This window comes from Rhinolophus ferrumequinum, chromosome 3 (assembly GCF_004115265.2).
Source record: "Rhinolophus ferrumequinum isolate MPI-CBG mRhiFer1 chromosome 3, mRhiFer1_v1.p, whole genome shotgun sequence".
Lineage (NCBI taxonomy): Eukaryota > Metazoa > Chordata > Mammalia > Chiroptera > Rhinolophidae > Rhinolophus > Rhinolophus ferrumequinum.
This window is the reverse complement of record NC_046286.1, coordinates 97,653,252-97,674,064: the sequence shown is the minus strand read 5'-3', so window position 1 is coordinate 97,674,064 and position 20,813 is coordinate 97,653,252. Positions and strand designations below refer to the sequence as shown.

Sequence of the window (20,813 nt, the reverse complement as noted above, 5' to 3'; positions counted from 1 at the left end):
TTGAACTCCTGTATCCCATCCCAAAAGCATTATGGCTGGCAATACAGAATAACCAAGTGGTTAATTCCTGTGGCTACAAAGACAAAAGAAAAAAAGTCATGTGTGAAAATTTAAGACTACCAACACAAAACAAACTATATTATATATAGTAGAACCTGTAGTATGTAGGTTCTACTAGGATCTTCTACTACTAGAATCTTCAAGAGTACCATGCTGTCAGCTTCCAAAGTCATCCCTACATCATTTATTTGGCTAATGATATACTGCAGAAATTTAATTAGCAGATCGAGCACAATCCAAATAAGCCACTAGACAGATAATTAATTTTGCTTAAACTTAGCCTGAACCTGAATGGCACGTCTAGTCGACTGTCCTAGGTGACCCAAAACTGAATGGATACAATGACATAAACCTAAATAATGATTTAGTAGAGCAATTACCCAAAGTTTATAATTTTCTCCTAAATTATCTGCATGATAGAGAGTCCGAAATTTGCACATGAGTGAAAGTTTGTAAATTACTCAAGACAGGTGAGCAGAAGAGGACCAGCAGCGGCCCGAAATTGTAACTCATTGTAAGTAACATTCATTTCATTGCGCGTGCGCACACACACGCCTGTCCTCAAGGAGTGGACATGTGCGTGCATGAGTGTCACATGCACACGTTCCTGAATGTGGAAGAGCTGAGCTCCTTCACAGCATCTGCATTTGCACCGACAGCCACAGCATTCTTGGGGCTGAATAAACAATGGATACTTTTTCTAATTTGTAAGTGACAGGATGAAGAATATTGTGGATTTTCCCCACCAGACTGTAACAATATTAAGGTAAATCAAATTTTGCACCTCATTTATTTAACAATGTCGTTTTTCAGATGCTATAGGTTTTTTTCACCTCTCAGAATACAAGGCTGCACCAATTTCCAAGAACTTATTTTTGAAAAGAAAAAAAAAAACTGTTAGCTCTTGAACACTTAATTATAATTGGCTACGCTTCTTTTCTTTTATTAAGTGATAATTTATGAAAGACTACTTCAAGATTGTCTAAAATTCTGCGTTTGGAAAGACTGAAGCAAGGGAATATGTAATCACTCTGTAATGTAATCAGAATATTTAATTAACATGTAATCATAAAAAAAGAAAATAGTCTCATAGTCTTCGTGCCCAAAAGTCAGCAAGAGGAATCTATTTGAAAGGTTATATATGCTTTAAAAATATTTTTAATGGAGATAACATGATTTTTATACAATATTTGCTCAATCATTCTTTTATTTCAAACAGAAAATAAATAAATAAATAAATAAATAAATAAATAACTTGACCTAGAACTTAGTATTGAAAGGAGACTGCCTCTAATATCCAAATCAGTTCACGCCGCCTCCAACTTCGCCAGGTACCACACAGCTCCCCATGACTTTCCATCCCAAATGCTTCTCTAATCACATCCTCCTCCTACTTCCATCCCATAAATTTCTTCTTTCTCTTCAGCCTTGGGTTACTATTTAACAGAACCCTCTAAAACCAAAGCTTTGTTATTTTTAATTTCTGGTCATTTTTTGTCCTATTTAAAGATCCATAAGAATATATCGAAATGGAGTTTTAGAAAATCACCGAGGAAGAACAGAATTCTGTACACCAAAGCAATGGCAAAACACAGGTCAAGAGATGAGTATGATTATTTATAATAGCAAACATAGCTCAAAATCAAGTGCCTTTCATACGTTCTATTCATGGATATGAGGTGGTTTAAAACTTACTACTTTTTTATTTATTTTTCTTCCCAGAGTTTGGCTTTATTTTGCAATACAGACATCCTTGGAAAACTTACAACTTTTTTTAAAAGCTGCAATAAACTTTTTGTGCATATCTGTTTGCATACATAAGTGTGAGTTTAAGCCAGGTACCTAGAAGAATTGCTAGGTGGCAGAGTATACAAATATTCAAGACACCTCCATACTACCAAATGACTTTCCAAAGTCATTATAACAATTAACACTCCCACCACAGGCTGGAATAGTTCCACTTCCCTTATTCTTGCCAACTAAGTAGTGTCTGTCATTTTGATTTTTGCCAAATGAGTAAGAAAGAGTACTTTGTTTCTTCATTTTGTACTTCTCTGATAATAAAGTTAAATTTCCTTTTGCATGTGTGTTAAGGAATTTGATTTCCTCTTATAATTGTCCAGTTTCATATGCCTAGTTTTCTAGACAGTTCTTTGTCTCCTTTCTTATGCATTTCTAGAATTTCCTTTTATCTTCCTTACATTAAAGTTACTAATCTTACTTCAGTTCTATATGTTTAAAATTTTTTCTCCGTTTTCACATTACTTTAACTACATACTCATATTGTGTCCACTATTGTATAAATTACTACTTTTATTTCGATGTGACCAAATTTATAAATCTTAGAGTTGTGCTTTTTGTACCTTGCTTAGGACCTCCTGTTCTATCCCCAGATGATAAATATATGTCATGTATTTTCTTCTAACAGTTTCAAATTTTTATTTTTCACCTTTAGGCATTTAATCCACAAAGGTTTGATTTGGATGTGATGTGAGAAAGGGACTGAATTATATTTTTCTCATATTGAAAGCCATTTAATACCTCACCGTGTATTAAATAGTCCATCTTCTGCCCACTGAGTTGCAATGGCACCTCTCATATAACTTCTCAAATAAGATAAATATGCTTTAGACATTATATTATGTACCATTCAGCAGTTTGTTCTTATTTTACAACCATATTTTATATTGTTTTTATTATGTTTTATATATGTGAGTATACAACTATATATGAATATATATAAAAATTATATATATAAATTATTTATATATTATATATAAATTATATAAATCTATATATTATATATAAATTATATATATAAATTATTATAATATATAAAATTATATATAATATTATAAATATATTAAAATTTTATATTAAAATATATATAAAATTATATATATATATATATATATATATATATATATATATATATATAAATTAAGCTTTCTATTAAGACTTGGTACCTGACAGCGTCATCATTCTTTCTTTGTTTATGTCTATTTCTTTTGCTTAATTTTGGTTTTATATGTGTCTCAGATATTTGGGGACTTTCACTTTGCCATATTCAGTTTTGAAAACTGTTTCTCAAATTCCAAAAATGTCATGGTGGGATTTTTTATTGCAATCGCATTGAATTTAAAAATTCATTTGGGGGGGAAATGGCATCTCCATCACTGTGAGTCTTCCCATTCATGAAAATGGCATCTCTTTTGCTTACTTTAATGTCTATTTCAATGTTCTTCAATAAATTTTGCGATTTATTCTGAGACCCTAACACATATTTTGTTAAATTTGTTTCTGGCGACTTCATAAAGTTTGTTGCTATTATAAATGGGATTTTCTAATTCCTTATATTTTTAGAAATTAGAAATCTATTAATTTGTGTATGTTAATTTTGTGTATAGTAACTGTCCTAAAATCTTGTAGTAGTTATAATATTTTTTCAGTTGATTTTCTTGGCTCATGTATGCATACGATCATTTGTAGTTTACCCTTTTTCTTCATAATTCTATATATTGTAGGTTTATTTCTTGTCTTGTTGGTTAGGTCCATTAGAACAAGTTTGGATGATCATAATGAACATCCTTGCCTTATAAAGTACATTAATGAAAATGCTTTTAAATTTTGTCATTAAACATGTATTGTAACTTTTTAAGACGCTCTTTTTTAACTTAAAAACTCGACTTTTATTCTTAGTTTTATAAGCATTTTTATTATATATGAATACTGACTTTTATAGCATGACTTTTCTCCAATTATTGAGATGATCGCATGGATTTTGACTTGACTTTGCTAATGTAATGAATAATATATAGAGATTTTCTAATCTTTAAAAAGAAACTCTTGCATTATTTTAATAAACATTAGTTAGTCCTAACAAATTTTTCTACATGCTCTTGATTTTACTTAGGAATTTTATATTAAGTTTCAAAACAAAACTTGTCTATAATTTTCTTTTCTTATATTTTCCTTATTTGATTATCAAGATTATGCTAGTGTGGAATTGTTTTTATAAGATAGAGATCTCTTCTAAATGTTCCATAAATTTTCTTCTAAAATTTCCTAGGCCTATTTTCTTGTCATTGCTTTGTAAAAGGACAGGGTAGGATTTGGGCTACTAATACATTTCTTTAAACATTACTGTTCTACTCAGATCTTCTATTTCTCCTTGAGTATATTGCACTAATTTGTTTTGAAAACTATATAATTTATCTATTTTAAAAAAATTTTATAGAGTATTTCCTAGTATACGCTGATACTTAGAAAAAAACACCTCTACGTTGTTGGGTTAGTTGATTCAGTTTTGTCTTTATTTTGTTTTACTTGTCTTTCATGGCGTCATGATATTATTTAATGATCATTTTCCTCTCTTAGCTTTTTGATTATTTTAAATATATTTATTGTAAAGTCTCTTTCACATTTATCTATTTTTTTCTAGAACTCTGGATTAAATATTAGAGAGGATAATATTACAAACCTCCACGTACCCGTCCCAAATTCAAAATTAATAAAATCTTGGCCAATCTTTATCTGTTTGTTACCTCCACATATTTTCTCTACTCCTCAATTATTTTGAAGCAAATCTTAGACATTATATTATATTATATTATTATATATTATAATATATATTATAATATATAAGACATTATATTATATTATATTATTACATTATATTATTGCATCCATACATATTCCAGTATATATCTCTAAAAGATAAAAAAACTTCTAAAAAATATAACCACAGTAACATTGTCATACCTAAATATCACACACACATACACACACACACACACACACAGCCAAAAAAAGTATACACATTTTAAGAAAGGAAAAAGCTGTATTAAAATTATAATACAATAAATGACACTAGAATTCATTTGATTAATATCTTTTAATGTTTTGATGTTCATCTTTTGAGTGAACATCATACTACACATTGCTACCGTAATTCAGTTCAACTTCGAAAAGTGATACATAGATAACATCTCCTAAAATGTGTACATTTTTGGCACCCCCAGTATATATGTATATATATATGTGCATATATATGTGTGTGTACATATATACGTATATATAAGTATATATACACACATATATACGTATATATATATACACACATATATATACTGGATACATATTTTATATATATGTATATACATTTTATATATGGGGTGTGTGTGTATATATATATACATATATATGTGTGTATATATATATATGTATATACATATATATTCACCAGATTCACTCAGTATTTAATTTTCCTTCCTGTCTCATAAATTTCATAGTTTCATTTTCCAGTCAGGTTTTATTAAGGTCCATATTCTGAAACTGGTTAATGTCTCCTAACTCTCTTTTGATATACAGATTACCTCCACCTTCTGCATTGTTGTTGTTTAAAGAAACTGACCAGGTTGTCCTAGAGCATCTCTTAGTCGGGAATTTGCTAAATGCATCCAGGTATTATTTTAAATACTCTTCAATACAGTATTTCCTGAAAATTGGTGGTTAGATCTAGAGGCTCGATTAAATAAGGATGCAATATTATATTTGGCAAAATTACTTTATAATATTATATACCACGAAGTGATTCAGAATATCTGTTTGAATCTCTTTTTTTGATGTTAGCAGCTAGTGATGAAAATTGTCTAGTTTAAAATTTTTTATGATTCCTTTTGCAATTATAAGCTTGAAATCAGTCTTCCTGAAAGGAGAATTTTTTCTTTAATTATTTGGTTACCATAGGTACAGTTCAAACAGAAAGATAAGATAAAAATGTAAAAATGTTTGATTCTTTCCCTTTATTTATCAGTTGTCAGATAATGAGTTGGTGTATCCACAGCTTCAAAGGTGAAAATGAGGTGTTTCTTTTTTAGTACCTTTATGAATTCATGAATTTAAACATAGTTGATATGTTGTTATCTTTATTAGCCCTAAAATTTTCCCATCTTTGGCCAATGGGAACTTTTTCAATTTGGTTCTTAAATCTTCTTAACATTAGAGTCCTTGATAGCGTCCTTGCTTTCTTGTATGACAAGATAGTCCAAGCTCTCTTGAATTTCCTGCTCGATCTGGACTCAGCCACTTACCATGGTTTCTTTTACTGGTAAGTGGTATTTGGTAACCAGACCCTGCGTCAAGAGAAGCTCATTGCCCATTGCCATTTAGTTGTCCTTTTTTTTCCCCTAGGCCTTTTTAATGAACTTAGCTAGAAAATAATCTTTTGGCTATACATACATCATGACTTTATACTGACACTTCTGATTCAAATCCATAATTATAGAATTTGTACTTAGACTCATTGATCTCACATCTGCATCACTTTGGAAAACCCTGGTTCTCAATGACATCAATATAAATATCCATTTTCTTTATACTTCAACACACACCATAGTCTTAGAATATTACCACTAAAAGTATATTTTAGTTTTTTGTCTGTACAGTATATAACTCAAAATGTACTCACATTACTTGTTAAAAATAACTTGGAATAATTCCTCTCTGTGTACTTACTGCTCTTTTAGTCCTAATCATTTAGATGGTAATTTTCTAATTTATTGTCTACAGACTGTCTTGCTTTGTAGTAAACCTTGCGTGTATTAAAATCTCAATATCTAAGAGTATCCCTCAGTCTTAAGGGAAAACCAATAGTTGAGTCCTACCTTCCATGAGGCATTTTTCAGTGTCTCTACCAAGATCCTAAAAGTTTCACTGGTTATGAACTATTTTTACATTAATTTATGGCTCCATGTTTCATTACCTTTCAGTACAAATTCAAGATTTTGACACTCAGGGCAATTCTGTTCCCTCCCACAGTCAAGTACGAACCCTTGTCTTCTAGGTTATAATACGGCACTGAATTCACAGCTTCTTCCACTGTGCAGGGAGCCTGCTATCATCTCTTGGGTACACCTGGGACGTCTCCTCTAACCTGTAGGTCCAAAGGTGAGTTTCCATCCTGGAACCCCATGCCTCCCAGCACTACTGCTTTTCATACCCTCTTCATTTGTCGACCTACGGTGTTCTATTTTTGTCATAAACTTGGTTATGTATTTCTTAATATTTAAAAATAGTTTAGCTGGCATTTCTATGTATTTTAAGTAGTAGTGGAGGTCTCTACATCTACGAAGGCCACAGCCTTTTCCAGAAGTCTTAGAAATTAAACTTGTACAGATATATTCACACAGCCCAGAAAATCCGGGTGAAATTTGGAAGCCTTCTTCATCCACATAATTTAGTATTTGTAAACATCAGATGAATTGACTGAATTTTTCACTGGACACTTGAGTGCATGTAGATATACATCCAATTTAATTTCTGGTACTCATTTCAAAAGCTTTGTAAACATTTAATCTGCGTCTTGTAGTATTTTGACCTAGAGCATGATACGTAGGCTCTCAGTGACTCAATGGGGATGCTTTATTGCAGTCTAGATTACATGACTGTCACTGATTTGTCACTGTAATAAAGCCTAATAGGTCTTACAGGTTTGAGTGCTCTTTCTCTGGGTGTGCATCAAGCACTGTGTAGGGGCACTACCTTTTCCAGTTCATTATTTAGTTGCTTGTTGTTCTGAAGAACACTTCAGGGCTCCTCAAGTGCCTCGCTTGCATTTAAGTTTTTAGGTTCCTCAAACCGAGGCCTCATCTCTTTTCAAAGTTTAATTTTTTAAGGAGAATAAATTCTATATTTTCAGTACTTTCTTCTTCTATGTCTTAAACATATCTTCACATGATTTTAAAAAGATATTTTAAAATTAAATGTATCCTTTGGCAATTTGATTTGTAGGCTAAGGAGAACAAACTTTTACGAATGGAATATTTTTAAATAAATCATAATTCATTAACTATGCAAATATATCAAATAAATTTGGATACGTAGTTAGATGACTAATTACAGTCGAGAAAGCTTAGAAACTATAATACTGTTTTTTAACTTGGTTAATATAATATTATAATTGGAGTTGCTTTGATCATGGGGAATGTCGGAGACAATAATTTTTCAAGCTTGGTTGGTTTTGAAATCATATGGTTATAAGTATTAGCAGCTTAATATAAAATGTGCTGCTGTCCACAAAGTTAAAAGAAATTATTTTTGTCATAATAAGCTATATTAATTTAATTAGTTGTCTATACGGTTATATTTTTCATTTGAAAATGAAAGTAGAATGGTAGTTGATAGATCTAGTTCTTTAAAAAGAGAAAAAAGAATTCTTTGATATTTTAATTCCATAGAAAAAAAATGTGGCTTCCTCAGGTTTTATTATTTCATATGTGTTCGAGATTTTAATGCTCATTAATTCCTGTGTTCATTCAGTAAGTGTTTGTAGGGACTCGGTGATGTGTCAGGGGCTCCCACACCTTGAATTAACTTTCACGTGCTCTCTCCTGGTCCATTGCAATAGCCTCCCACTTTGCCTTCCGGCTTCTAGGCTCACTCCCTCCAGTCCATCCTCCACTCTGATGGAGGTCTTCTTCTGATACAATATTCTGGCGCCTGCACACCTGTGCTTTCACAGGGCTTATCACCCCGTACCATGGCAGTTCTAAGCTGAGGGTCCATGAGCCATTTCCAGCCAACAGATGTGTTTCCTTGGGCTCATACTATGATGTTTTAAGTGCTGTCTTTTGCTTTCATTTAAATTTGCCCCCAAACTTAAAAATAAGGAAATTTTACATAAAATTCTAAAAATCTGACTTTTCTTCAAAAATTCAAAAGCCAATAATAATGGCCAACATTTCTACTGAAACTAAGCAGAGGCTGCCCCCTGCACATGGGGTCAGTCACAGCAGACACCTCAGGCCCGACTCACTGACATGAACCACCTAGAATCTGAGTCTGTCCCTGAATGCAGGCTCGGAGCCAATCGATTATTTTTCTTACAGGGCTGCAGTATGTTGAATTGTGGTCCCCAAAAGATATGTCCAATTGGAACATCAGAATGTTACTTTATTTGGAATAACGTTTCTGTAGTATAATAAAGGTAAATATCTTGAGATGAGATCATTCTGGATTAGAACAGGCCTCAAATATGATGATGGGTGTCTCCTAAGACACAGAAAAGGGGAAGACACAGAGACACACAGAGAGAAGAAGGCCATGTGAGGACACGGGCAGAGGTTGGAATTACACACCCCCAACAAGGGGTCCAGGCAGCCACCGGAAGTGACGAGAGACATAGAAGGGATCGTCCCTCAGAGCTTCTAGAGGGAATCAACCCTGCAGACCTTTTGATGTTGGGCTTCTGACTCCAGACTGTGAGACGAGAAAGTTCTATTGTTTTAAGCTGCTGATTTGGGGTAGTTTGTTACAGCAGCGCTAGGAAACTAATAAACGCCTTCCGTGATCTGGCCTTCGCCTTCCTCTCGGTCCCCTTTGTCTGTCCTGTCTTCACCTTTGACCTCTGTGTACATGCTTGCACGTACATCCACGTGGCTTTGTGACTCTGTTCGCACCTGCTGCGCCCCTGCCTGGAGAACTCTTACATCTCTTTCTTACTGGTGAAATTCCAATTCATCCTTCCAGACTCATACCAGAGGGCAAACTCCTGGGAGAACCCCTCCTCGTTTCCCAAACGGAGCAGACTGCTGCCCCCTCCTGGCAAACTGTACTTTGAACTATAATACAACACTTTCCTTTTAGCCCTTAATCATACCAGGCAGAAATTATTCCAGGACAGGAGAGCTTACAGAAGAGTCGTATTTGAACTAATCCTTGAAGGGGGTTAAGTTTATGAGCCATGTAAAGGTTAATTTAATGTGTCCACTTGACTAAGCTATGATGCCCAGTTGCTTGGTCAGACACTAGTCTAGAGGGTGTGTGAAGGTATTTTTTAGATATAAATAATACTTAACTCGTTGGACTTTGAGTAAAACAAATTACCCTCTGTAATGTGGGTGGGCCTCATCTAGTCAGTTGGAAGCATTACGAGCCAAGACTGAGGTTCCCCAAAGTAGAAAGAATTCTTCTCAAAACTGCAACATAGAAACCGCGCCTGAATGTCCGGCCTGCTGCCCTGTGTAATTTGGACTCAAGACTACAATATCAACTCTTGCCTGACTTTGCAGCCTGCCAGCCTACCTGGCAAATTGCAAACTTGCCAGCCCCCATAATCACGTGAGGCAATTCCTTAAAATAAATAAACAAACCTGTCTGTGTGTGTGTGTGTGTGTGTGTGTGTGTGTGTCCTATTGGTTCTATTTCTCTGGAGAACCCCAACTGACACAAGGAGAAGGAAGAAGATTCCAGAAAGCTGGAACAAATTGCAGACATGCTGATGGGTTCAGGTGTGATTGGCTCAGAGGCTGTGCTGACACCTGAAAGAGACAAAGTTGGAATGGAAGCCTGGGGCCAGCCTCTCACAAGAGTCATTTCAAACAGATAAGCAGTTAGGATATGATGCATTCTGTGCTTTAGAAAGGTAGTTACTCTGGTTGCAGAGTTGGGATGGAAGCGAAACAACTACAGACAGATATATCAATGAGGAACTAATTAAAAAAGTGCATGTGAGATGTAATAAAGGTGTATGGTGAGGCACCTGGAGTGGATGGGAGGGGACATGTGGAGATACAGAGTCAGAATCAAGTGACATGAACAAATGGCTGGCTTGCTGTACTGTAGCTTCTTGAAGTCAATCTATGTCTTATTCATCTTAGCACCCCAGAGCCTAGAACACTTGGGAAACAGCACTCAATAGTTTGTTAAATAAGTGAAAAAATGGAAGAATATACAGGGAGAATAAAGAGAAGATTAAAGACAGCCCTGATGTTTGTACATCAGAAGAGCCACTTTTTTCCTTTCAGTAGCTTTTAAGCATTACTTCTTGTTGCCTATCCGCAAAATCTGTTAGTCTAAAAATAATCAGGAACAGTGTAGATTTAGCTTCCCACAAAACGTCTTCTCCCTTGAGCCTTACCTCCGATTTTGTAGTGCATCCCATTTCTTCCCTTTTTCCACCCCCCAGTTCTCCCTGTATCATATTGAGCCATGACTCTATGAGATGTGAGCAATTTCTCTGACGGCAACGAGAATCAGTGAGGAGACCAAGTTGAGTGGAAGAGGGGAAGCCATCAAGGTTGGTTAGAAAATATATTAAGTTCTCAAAAGTAGGAAAACCTATGAATAGGTCGACAAGACCTACCTGTACAATGTGGAGAGGCGGAAAGATAGGAAGAGGCAATGGGTACTGTTGGGTATTTTGTAGTCATCTGGTTACAAGAACAAAGGCAGATTTTGACCAAGTGGTTTTAAGAAAAGCCACATTGCACATTGCACCGCCTTGGTCACCCTGACAACAAATCCTCTTTCTTATAACAATAATATCACAGCAATAAAGACCTTTGCAAATCAAGTAAATATTAATTACAGGAGGAATAGTATATGGCTGAAGAAGCTCCACCTAGAGAAATGTGGAGGAAGGTGTCTGAAAGTCGTTTGAACCGCTAACACAGGATGAGATTAGGAGGCAAAACTTGAAGTTATGTATAAAAAGCATAAAGTGCAAAGGACAAATGAGTTTTTAACAATCAGTATCCAAAAAATTAAATGATGGGCAGCGATGATTTTTTTTTACTCCATCTGTCTCACCTTCTGGAAGAGACTTTGAACAGAAAAATGGAACTGTTACGATTGAGGACTGTAGCTGTTGTGGCACCACAGCTTTAACTGATACTTAAATTGGCTGGAAGGGCTGAGGCCACGTGGAGAGGGATGTAGGAATAGAACTAGGCACCAAACGCAACAATAGACCCGTACACTGATTTTCAACTGATTCACAGGACTTAATTGTTCTTGTTGAAGATCCTTCTCTTAAAATGCACTCTGACATGGATGCTGAACAATTATTTTGTTTTCACCTCTTGGCTAAAAGAATTGCTTAAAATATAGCGATGGAAAAAATAAAATTTAGTTTCGAATTATGTACCAGAAACAAGGCATTTCTTCAGGACAATCGGTCTCTTAAATTGCATTCTTCCACTGGGAACATGTATGTTTTAAGTATAAATTTTTAGACTTGGACATAAAATCTACACTCTCACAAGAGTTATGTTGTCAGTGAGGTAGGACAGAGTGGCATTAGATGACTGATCCTCTGTCCAATTATTCCAAATCACGTTTTTTCTTTACTGGTTCAATTTAATTAGCCAAGCCATCATAAAATGCTTCTAGCTCTGGATGTCAATCAAAACAGAAGCATTCATGTACACGGGGAAGTTGTCATCGGTGGTTTAGTAAATGCATCTGTGCATCTGTCTCAAAGGTAACATGGTGAGACAGGCAGACCACAGGCGTGGCGGTCAGGCACCAAGGGCCTGCAGCTCAGCCATGATAGTTATGAACTAGGAGGTCTTAGGAGAGCCTGGGCCTCTTTGCCGCTCCACATCTTCCTCATCGATGAAACAGGTCTTATCCTCTTTGGTCTGCAGAATTAAGTATCATAATGTATGCAACGCCTGGCACCTGGGTAGCCCTCCGGAAATATACACACTCCAGGCTACTGGAATGTGATCACACCCTCCCTCTGAGCATATTCTGAACTCATCGTCGAGGACCCAGGCTCCTAGAGTGAGCTTTAGGAGATGCTCTTTGCTAATTCTTTCATCTCTCTCTGCTGTAGAGCAAAGATATGAAAACAGAGGTGCAGTGAGTAATGCAACGGAACAACCAGTGGATTTGAACACCTGGGCTCTTAGACCTGCTTCTCCACGAACCAGCAATATGCCTTTAGACTGGTGCTGTAACCTCCCTGTCTCTGTTTTCCCCTTTGTTAAATGAGAACATTGCTCTACATGACCCCTAAGGCTTCTCTCAGTCCTTAAGTACTACGATTCTGGGCAAGTTTGATTCAAAGTATGAAGCTCTAGAACCCTCTCTAAAAACATATTACTGAGTCTTTCTGTGTGTGCCTGTCCTGTGTTGTTGAATGATGGTGGTCGTGATGACTGTGGACAAGGGACACGTTTGTCCCCTTTTGCCAGTTTAGTGCTAATTGAATAGTCATAGAAATTTTATTATGGCACCAAGCAAACATACCTGTTTTCTGTGCTTTCAATTCTTTGTTCTATTTTTCATTAAAAAAAAAAAAATTGTACTAGCTTGGTTCAGCTTTCTAGTAGCCTTTTGTCAACGAAATAAATTTTCAAAGTTGTAATAATGGAAATATTAATAGTAGAGCAGAATAATAACAAATTTCACATGAGATGACAAGTGAAGAGCAAATCATTTCATCCTCGAAGAGAGATACATGGAACCTGTTGAGTGACATTGGCAATCCTTTGGTATAATTGTGCAATGCTTTCTCCAGGTGCTATTTTCATATCTGATGGTTTTACTTTAAAAAAAAAAAAAAAAACTAAACCTTTGTTTGATCTTCCTGTTCTTTTCTGAACTCTGATCAAACCATTCCACCATTTGGCAAACTACCTTGTAAGTTACTAGCAGGCTTAAAAGTAAAGTTTCCAGCTTGTCTACATGGATCATAAAAGCAGAATATTTCAGTAGATGTTCATTTGCTTTCTTATTAGTTACCATATAATTCATGGCTGTTACAAGAAATATTTATTTATAGAAAGCTTGTTTTATGTTATTTCACCTCTCGCCTGTCTACTAAATCAAATGAATGTGATTCATTGTTTGAAGCTTTCCCTGCAGCACACAGGGGATAAGTGAGTGTGCAGCGTAAAAGAGCAGCAGGAAAAGATGGTTTGGGAGTGCTCTCCTCATCACAAATATGTGTCTTCAATATTTAGTTGTTGTGGCAGGAAAATGGCAACAAATACATGAACTGTAAACCATCTGGCTTGAAATATGTTCAAATATGAATGTTCATCTTGAAAAATGAAATCTATGGAATTCTGGCATCCACTTTGACTTTTGAGAGATGAACAGCTTGGATATGCAAAGAAGGAATTTCTAGACTAGCCTTCTTCAACTTAAATTTTCCTGAACTCAGAAGTCAAATGATTCACTGCATGGTTAGGAAAATTTGCCTCTCACTTTTAAACCTTAAGGAAAAAAAAGGACTGCTTGAAAATTCTGCAACCGTATCTGTGTAGGGACTGGTACAGAACCGTCTTGTGTGTTAAGAAGCAAAGAAATGAATGTGGTTTGTGTGCTTGTTATTTAACATTTGCTAAGTTCTAATGTATGAGAAACACAGTATAGAAAACATGATAATTCTGGCTTTCACCAGATTCCTAAACCAAAAAGTTAAAACTAGCAAAAATAGGAGACTTTGAATTGTGCCACTTCATTGGGGGAAAGAAATGATGAGTTAGTCGCTCTGTTCTCTTGAGGACTATGATCCCCAGTGTCAGCGTCCTCCAGATGACATTGTGAAGAGGTTTAGGTGACTTGCTAAATGTAAAAAAGACATGTGCTGCAAACATGTGAGCCATGAGGAAGATAAAGGCAGGAGGACAGGAAGCGAAGGAAGCACGGAAGCCCTCTGGGCTTACACTCCAGACCAGAAGTGACCACAGGAAGAACACTGGAATCAGGAGTGTTTTTGCGTGCTGTTTGATGTTTGGAGAGCTTATTCAAATGACTTTTCGAGAGACACAGATATTCAAACGTATTTTCTCCTTCTCTTTTGCACACTATATCATTTTTCACAAAACCCAGCCTGCTTCACTTCTGGAAAGAATTCTCCCTAGACTAAATCTGTCACCCAGATGTCTTTGTGCATCAGCCTCTTTCAGATGTACCCCCTCTGCCACTCCAAGACACACTCATCTTTGAAAGATTCTCTAGTTGTTGCACTTGTCACCTGTTGCTTCCTCACTACATTCTAAGCATCTACATAACGGAATCCGGACCGCGAACACCACTGTGCCAGGCATCGTGTGACGCATGCCGTGGGGGGGAAGCAAGAACTGGATCATGTTAACTAAGTTTATGATACAAGCCAGATTAAAATGATATTAAGAGAGCACAATGTTTCTTGAAATAAAATTACAATATACTTAATTCAGCAAAAGGATAGAGTATTCGTGGATATACTTAATTAAATTTTATTTTTAAATCAGATATATTTTAATGTATGGACTTTCTTAACTTTTGTCTTTTATCTTGATTTTCCTTTTAAAATGGAATTCATCCAACATACGATTTATCTAATTATCACAACCAATGCTCCTCAAAATAACCATGTAAGAATTTGAGATTTTATGTGTTTTTTGTTTTCTTTGTTTTAGTCATTTCTTTTCAATTTAATACTTAAATGTTTATAAATGTTTTAGGAAAAGGCAAAAATCTGTTTAATGCTTAGAAGAGGAAAATTCGGCAATGTTATTTTTATACTCTATGAACTCTGCTATATCTACAGGGAACTTAGATTTTTAGTATGCAGCAGCAAACACTACTTGATGATCCATCTTGCCCTTGAGGATCAAACCATTTCTTTGTTGGGTCAAGTGATAAACTAAGAAACTAAAAAGAACTAAAAATGTAATAGAGCAAATCAGATCCAGGAATGTAGTGTGGGCAGTGTAGTTTGTGTTCATGTATACAGGCAATTAACCTGTCTTTGTAATCATCTTTGTTCTGTTTCCCTTCTACTTTTTCATTACAGAAAGTTTGCTATCGATGATCTTTACAAGGAAAAAGTCTCACATCATCTTTTGTGGATTTGCTGGAAGCGCCAATGAATATACCCATTTGATTAGAAAGACTACCAGCCTTGGAAACAAGCAATGTAAATTTCACTTCATTTGTTCTGCGAAAATTCTGAGAAATGAAATGGGTGCTACTTATGAGCAATGAAAACAATTAGGTGAGACTAGATCAAATTATGAGCACTTACATCATTTGAGTAGATTTTGTACAATTTCCTCTCTCTTTAGAGGCAGCCCTATGAAGCTGGCCTAATTATCTTGAGTTTTATGAAGTCTGATTGAAATATTGTAAACCAACCAGTGGCTCATCATATTATTCTTAAGTGTAAAAATTTAAAAAAAGTTGGGAAGAAAAGGTATGTCTATCAATTGCACAACAATATTGAGCTCTGAATGAATGTGAATACAATTTGAAGTTCACATTTTTATATGAGTAAACTAAGCATCATGCAAGTGCTACAAAAATACAATCTATGAAGTTAAGTCATGAGTTATAAATCCATAATACAACAATGAACCATTTTTATACACTATAAATGAATAATAGTATACTTTAACACAATGTGTCTTTACATATTCAAAATGAGGAATACACATATTGAAGAAATAAGAATAGAGCATGCAAAGATATGTTTTTGAGCCTAAGCCTTTAAATTATATTTTTACCACTAGAAATATTCTAAGCAATTAACAACAACAAAACAATGTGACCACACATTATTATTCAGCAATATATGCCTTTCATTTGTAACACTGTGTGAAGAGTACAGAAGGGTAGCAAATTCCAACTCTCCCTTACACTCACTGAATCTAAAATAGACAAGATAGGATAAAATTCTAGGTGCATTCTCTCTGAATTAATTTTTATAACCCAACTGAATAAGGCCTCTAAGATATGTAAATCCTAAACACTTCAGAAATAACAAATCATTTCATCATGGAAGATTATTGGCTTAAAAAATGAATATGAAGGCTTTACATCTTTATATTACTCACTGTTAAAGAAGCAACTGAAGATATTTCACTGACTGCACTCTAACCTCAGGTTAATGCTTCCAAAATACCTGTACTTATATATATTTCTAAAAGGGGATTTCCTTTTTTAAAAATGTCCTTTTCTAAAGAAAAGAAAATTTGTTAAATTTTTATTGGCAAATCTAAGACTTCTCCTAAACAGGCATCCTCTCATGTGTGGGTGTGCATAAGTGTGTTTATGAGTGTGTGGGTGTATGTGTGTGTGTGTTAGGGGAACTGGTGGTGAAGGAGGAACGAGATTGGCTTTACGAGGCTGTATTACAATTAGCCCCATTAAACAAACATGGAAACTAAGGCTCAAAAGAGGTAACACAGCCAGGGCTGATGACAAGTAGAAAGCTCACCCATTCATCAAAATGCTTAACCTGTAATACCAAAGTTCAAAATGGTTAGAAATATAGGTTTTTAAAAAATGTACCTGGAATTTGTTCTAATTGAGTATGGTAAGATCATAGACATGAAGACACCTGCCTTGAAAGAAGAGTTTATTACCTATAGTTCCGTAGAGGAGGGGACACACCACACCACTCAGGGCTGCCCTGGGAAGCACCAGGGTCAGTTACGAGGCCCAAGGAACAAAGGGGAGAGCGTGGGCTAGAGCCGATAGGGTGGTTCTTGGAGGAAAGAATGGGCAAGACAGGATGGCTACCTGAACAAGCTTCAGATCGAATAGTTTAAAGAATTTCAGCAGGCTCTGGGCTGCAGGGGTGTTGCCTAGTTGTCCTCTACCCGGCCTTGGGGTGACATAGGATAGAGAGAATATTGAATTGGTGTGTGAAACCTTGATAAAGGAGGTAATTGGGGGGTATGAGCTCTGGATTGGTTTGGTTACACATCAAAGATGTGTTCTCATGAAAGGGGTTTGCTATCATTAAGAATTAGCTGTCCCTCCTTGCTCAGCAATGCCCCAAGATGTTAATGACATTTTTATATAAAAAAACAAAACACATGGTTCATACAGTAAGACAATATTCGTTTTTATATTGGTATCATGTAGAAATAGATAGCATAATGAATCACAGATAACAACATATTTATTTGTAATTAATAAATTAAATTAAATGAGTTCCTAGAGTTTAAATATGTCCAATTGATAAGAATGAAATTAATATTTGCATATTAGGCATGTTTGATGCACAAATCCATATATTAACATTTCATAAAATATGCAGCATAAGGTAGTGTTTAAAATGAAGATGCTCAAGTCAGAGGGGACTGAATTCAAGTCCCAACTGATCCAGCTGCAAGTTACATCATCGGGCCTGTTTCCACCTTGTGTAATGGGACCTGTAATACCTCCCTCGGAGACTGAATGTGCGATTTAATTGGACAATATTCAAAATGTTCTTAACATAGGACCTGGGTTATTTATTGAAGATTTAGGATGATGATGATGATGATTTATGTCAATAAATAACCAATTATTATTCTTACCAGGTTTTTGAAAATTGTTCATTCTTTTAGGACAACTAAATACATTCACCATGAAGACCTAGAAAGCTTAAGCAATTATTCAGATGACTCAAATTAATTGTCAAAAAATTTTAAATAAAATGTTTGGGCCAGGACTGGCCAGAAAACTGCTTCAAGTGGGACAACTTTACCCACCAGAGTGGTGTTTAACAGCCGTGTTTCATAAAATCAGAGAATGGCCAGGTTCACGGACGGCCACTCCTGGGATCACTAAGTACAAAAGAATATTCTTGTTTACCTCATGGGTGCACCAAGTGGGGGTAGGAAAAAATAGGATTTATTTCATATATCCCTCAAAAATAATCACTTTATTCTTTTATAGTCACACTTTTAGATTTGAGAGTTCTCACGTATATGATGTTTTTAAAGATCTTTTTCTTCACCATCTTCTGAAAGATTGTTTAATTCATATTTATTTACTCACCATTCTATATCTTTTTAAAGAGCTTTAAAAGGGGTGGAGTGGGGGAGAGTAAAGAAGAAAAATAAAATAGAGAAAACTCTTGGGAAGCATTTTGCTATATCTAACATTCAGCAGTTAGGTTATTTCTCAAATTTATATAAAGACTTATTATCATCTTGACTGCAATCATGTAGAAAATGAATGAGGTATAAAGTACATGAGGATAATTTAATAAAACGAGCTTTCTTTTCTTATGAGATCTTTGAAGAAAGGAATCATTAGACAGAGACCTGCCTTGTATTCACCCAGGTCATGAGGCATGTCAGTTTGGTGATGTGCCTTTGGCAAGACGTCCTTAATTAGAAATTCCTCGAGAGCTGTTCCCAGTAGGTGCTTCCTAAGACAAAATAATTTAGCAGCGAAGCCCTTGCTAAGGATACTACACAGGTGAATGAAAGAAAGAATTTGCCAACAGCAAGAGAGGAAAACTGTCATGATGGGGTGTTGGATGTTGAATGAGAGTGTCTCTGTCATATTAGCAGTAAGTTTCGTTTTTGCTATTCAACTTTAAATACATATTGAATAGTTTCTGATTTTTAGGATAACTTGGATAGGAATGCTAAATAGCTTCAAGTATTACTCTGGTTAAAAAACTATAACTTGTTAGAAAACATTCAGTAGCTATATTTAATTTATCCTTACAGAATTATGTAAAGTTGTTTTCCAATTGAGTTCATTTTTAATTATTTTTAAAGTCAAGTAGTTTGATTTTGCATAATGTATGAATGTTTCTCTAAATCAAATGAAGTCTTTGAATTAGACTATGAGATTGGAATTTTTCTAGAGTACTTTTTGAGTTGTTTTTTAAAGATTTCTTCCTTCTTGGCACCGTAGACAACACATTATAGCAATGTTGATTAAGAAGGTTTTGTACTTTTCTTAAAATTCCTTAAAGAATACCCAGTTGTGTTAAAAATCTTCTTTAGAGAGCTAAAAATTTCTTACCAATATACATACTGTTAAGAACTAGTCAATAAAATACTGACATGAAGTAACTCTGATTAATATTGAGAAGCTCATTTCACTTGAACTGGACCCCAAGGAGAACCCCAAGTGATTTTGAAAAGAAGACAAGGTTGAAGACAGTATTGACTGGTTCTCTTTTCATTCTACTCTAGCTCTTATGGTTGGGAGTTAATTTATATCTGTTTATCGACACATTCCGTTGGTATGGAGAGGAAGAGTCTTTCTTTTATACACGAGTGATTCTGGGTGTAAGTAGAGTTGGTGACTATATCAATTCAGAAAACAAAATACATTCTATTGGCCCAGCTTTCTTGTTTTCACTGTATCTCCTTCTCATGTCTTTACATGTGAATAGTCAACACTGGCTTGGGCAAGAGCATCTGCAGTCTGCCTGAATTTTAACTGCATGCTAATTCTATTACCAATCAGCCGAAACCTCATTTCATTTATAAGAGGAGCAAGTATCGTAAGTACCAGATTATTTGAAATAATTTCAGTTGTTATGACTTACTAATATAAGTGCCATTGAAAACAGAGATGTACTTTACTATAAAATTCCCAATAATCGTGTTTAGATGAAGGTTTGCTTCTTTGTAAGAGAGAACACGATAGCTAAAACTGAAAATCAGAAATCGGTACATCGGACTTGACTTGTACTTTTGCCATTGGACTGATCACTCAACCTTCCCCTGACACATTTGCTCCATCTGAAAAGTAGAGCTAATAAAATTGACCTGATTCACAAAGATGGAAGTATTATATCAGCCTGAACTATTAGCATTTCTGATTGAAAGGAGACAAATATGCAGTTGAGCCAAATGCCACTACAGAAACATCGTTCTGAATTCTCAACCCCAGAAAACACAATCAGAGTACACAAATTTTAGGATGTAGGTTTTAACCCCTACCAGATATAAAGGAACATGTCCTAATTATATTGATTTCACTGTGTTAGGTACTTATCTGTGTCTCCTGCTAAGCAGAGTAAACACACTGCACAGAAAAATGAGACCTTCAATGACCTTCAGTAAACAAAATTATTATACACTCACCTTCACAATTTTATAAATATTTAGATATAGATGACTGTAGTGCCTTGCTTTGTGTGCCAAGGATTAATTTATAGACTATAAACATCGATGACAATGATGGTTATTATCTTCCTTTTCCAAATAAGCATGGATATTAGCAGGTTCATT

At 35.1% G+C, this 20,813-nt stretch overlaps 1 protein-coding gene and 1 long non-coding RNA gene across 3 annotated transcripts in view; one reads left to right on the top strand and one right to left on the bottom strand.

Moving 5' to 3' along the window:
• Nucleotides 1–20,813, bottom strand: part of LOC117016699 (uncharacterized) — a 140,911-nt gene that overhangs the window by 113,409 nt on the left and 6,689 nt on the right. The window lies entirely within an intron of this gene.
• Nucleotides 18,916–20,813, top strand: part of NOX3 (NADPH oxidase 3) — a 59,718-nt gene continuing 57,820 nt past the window's right edge. For both annotated transcript variants that reach the window (XM_033096217.1, XM_033096207.1), the window contains exons 1-3: nt 18,916–19,129; nt 19,767–19,862; nt 19,970–20,080. In XM_033096217.1, the coding sequence (XP_032952108.1) occupies nt 19,040–19,129; nt 19,767–19,862; nt 19,970–20,080 (297 nt within the window). In that variant the 5' untranslated portion in view covers nt 18,916–19,039. The remainder of the gene's footprint in view (nt 19,130–19,766; nt 19,863–19,969; nt 20,081–20,813) is intronic.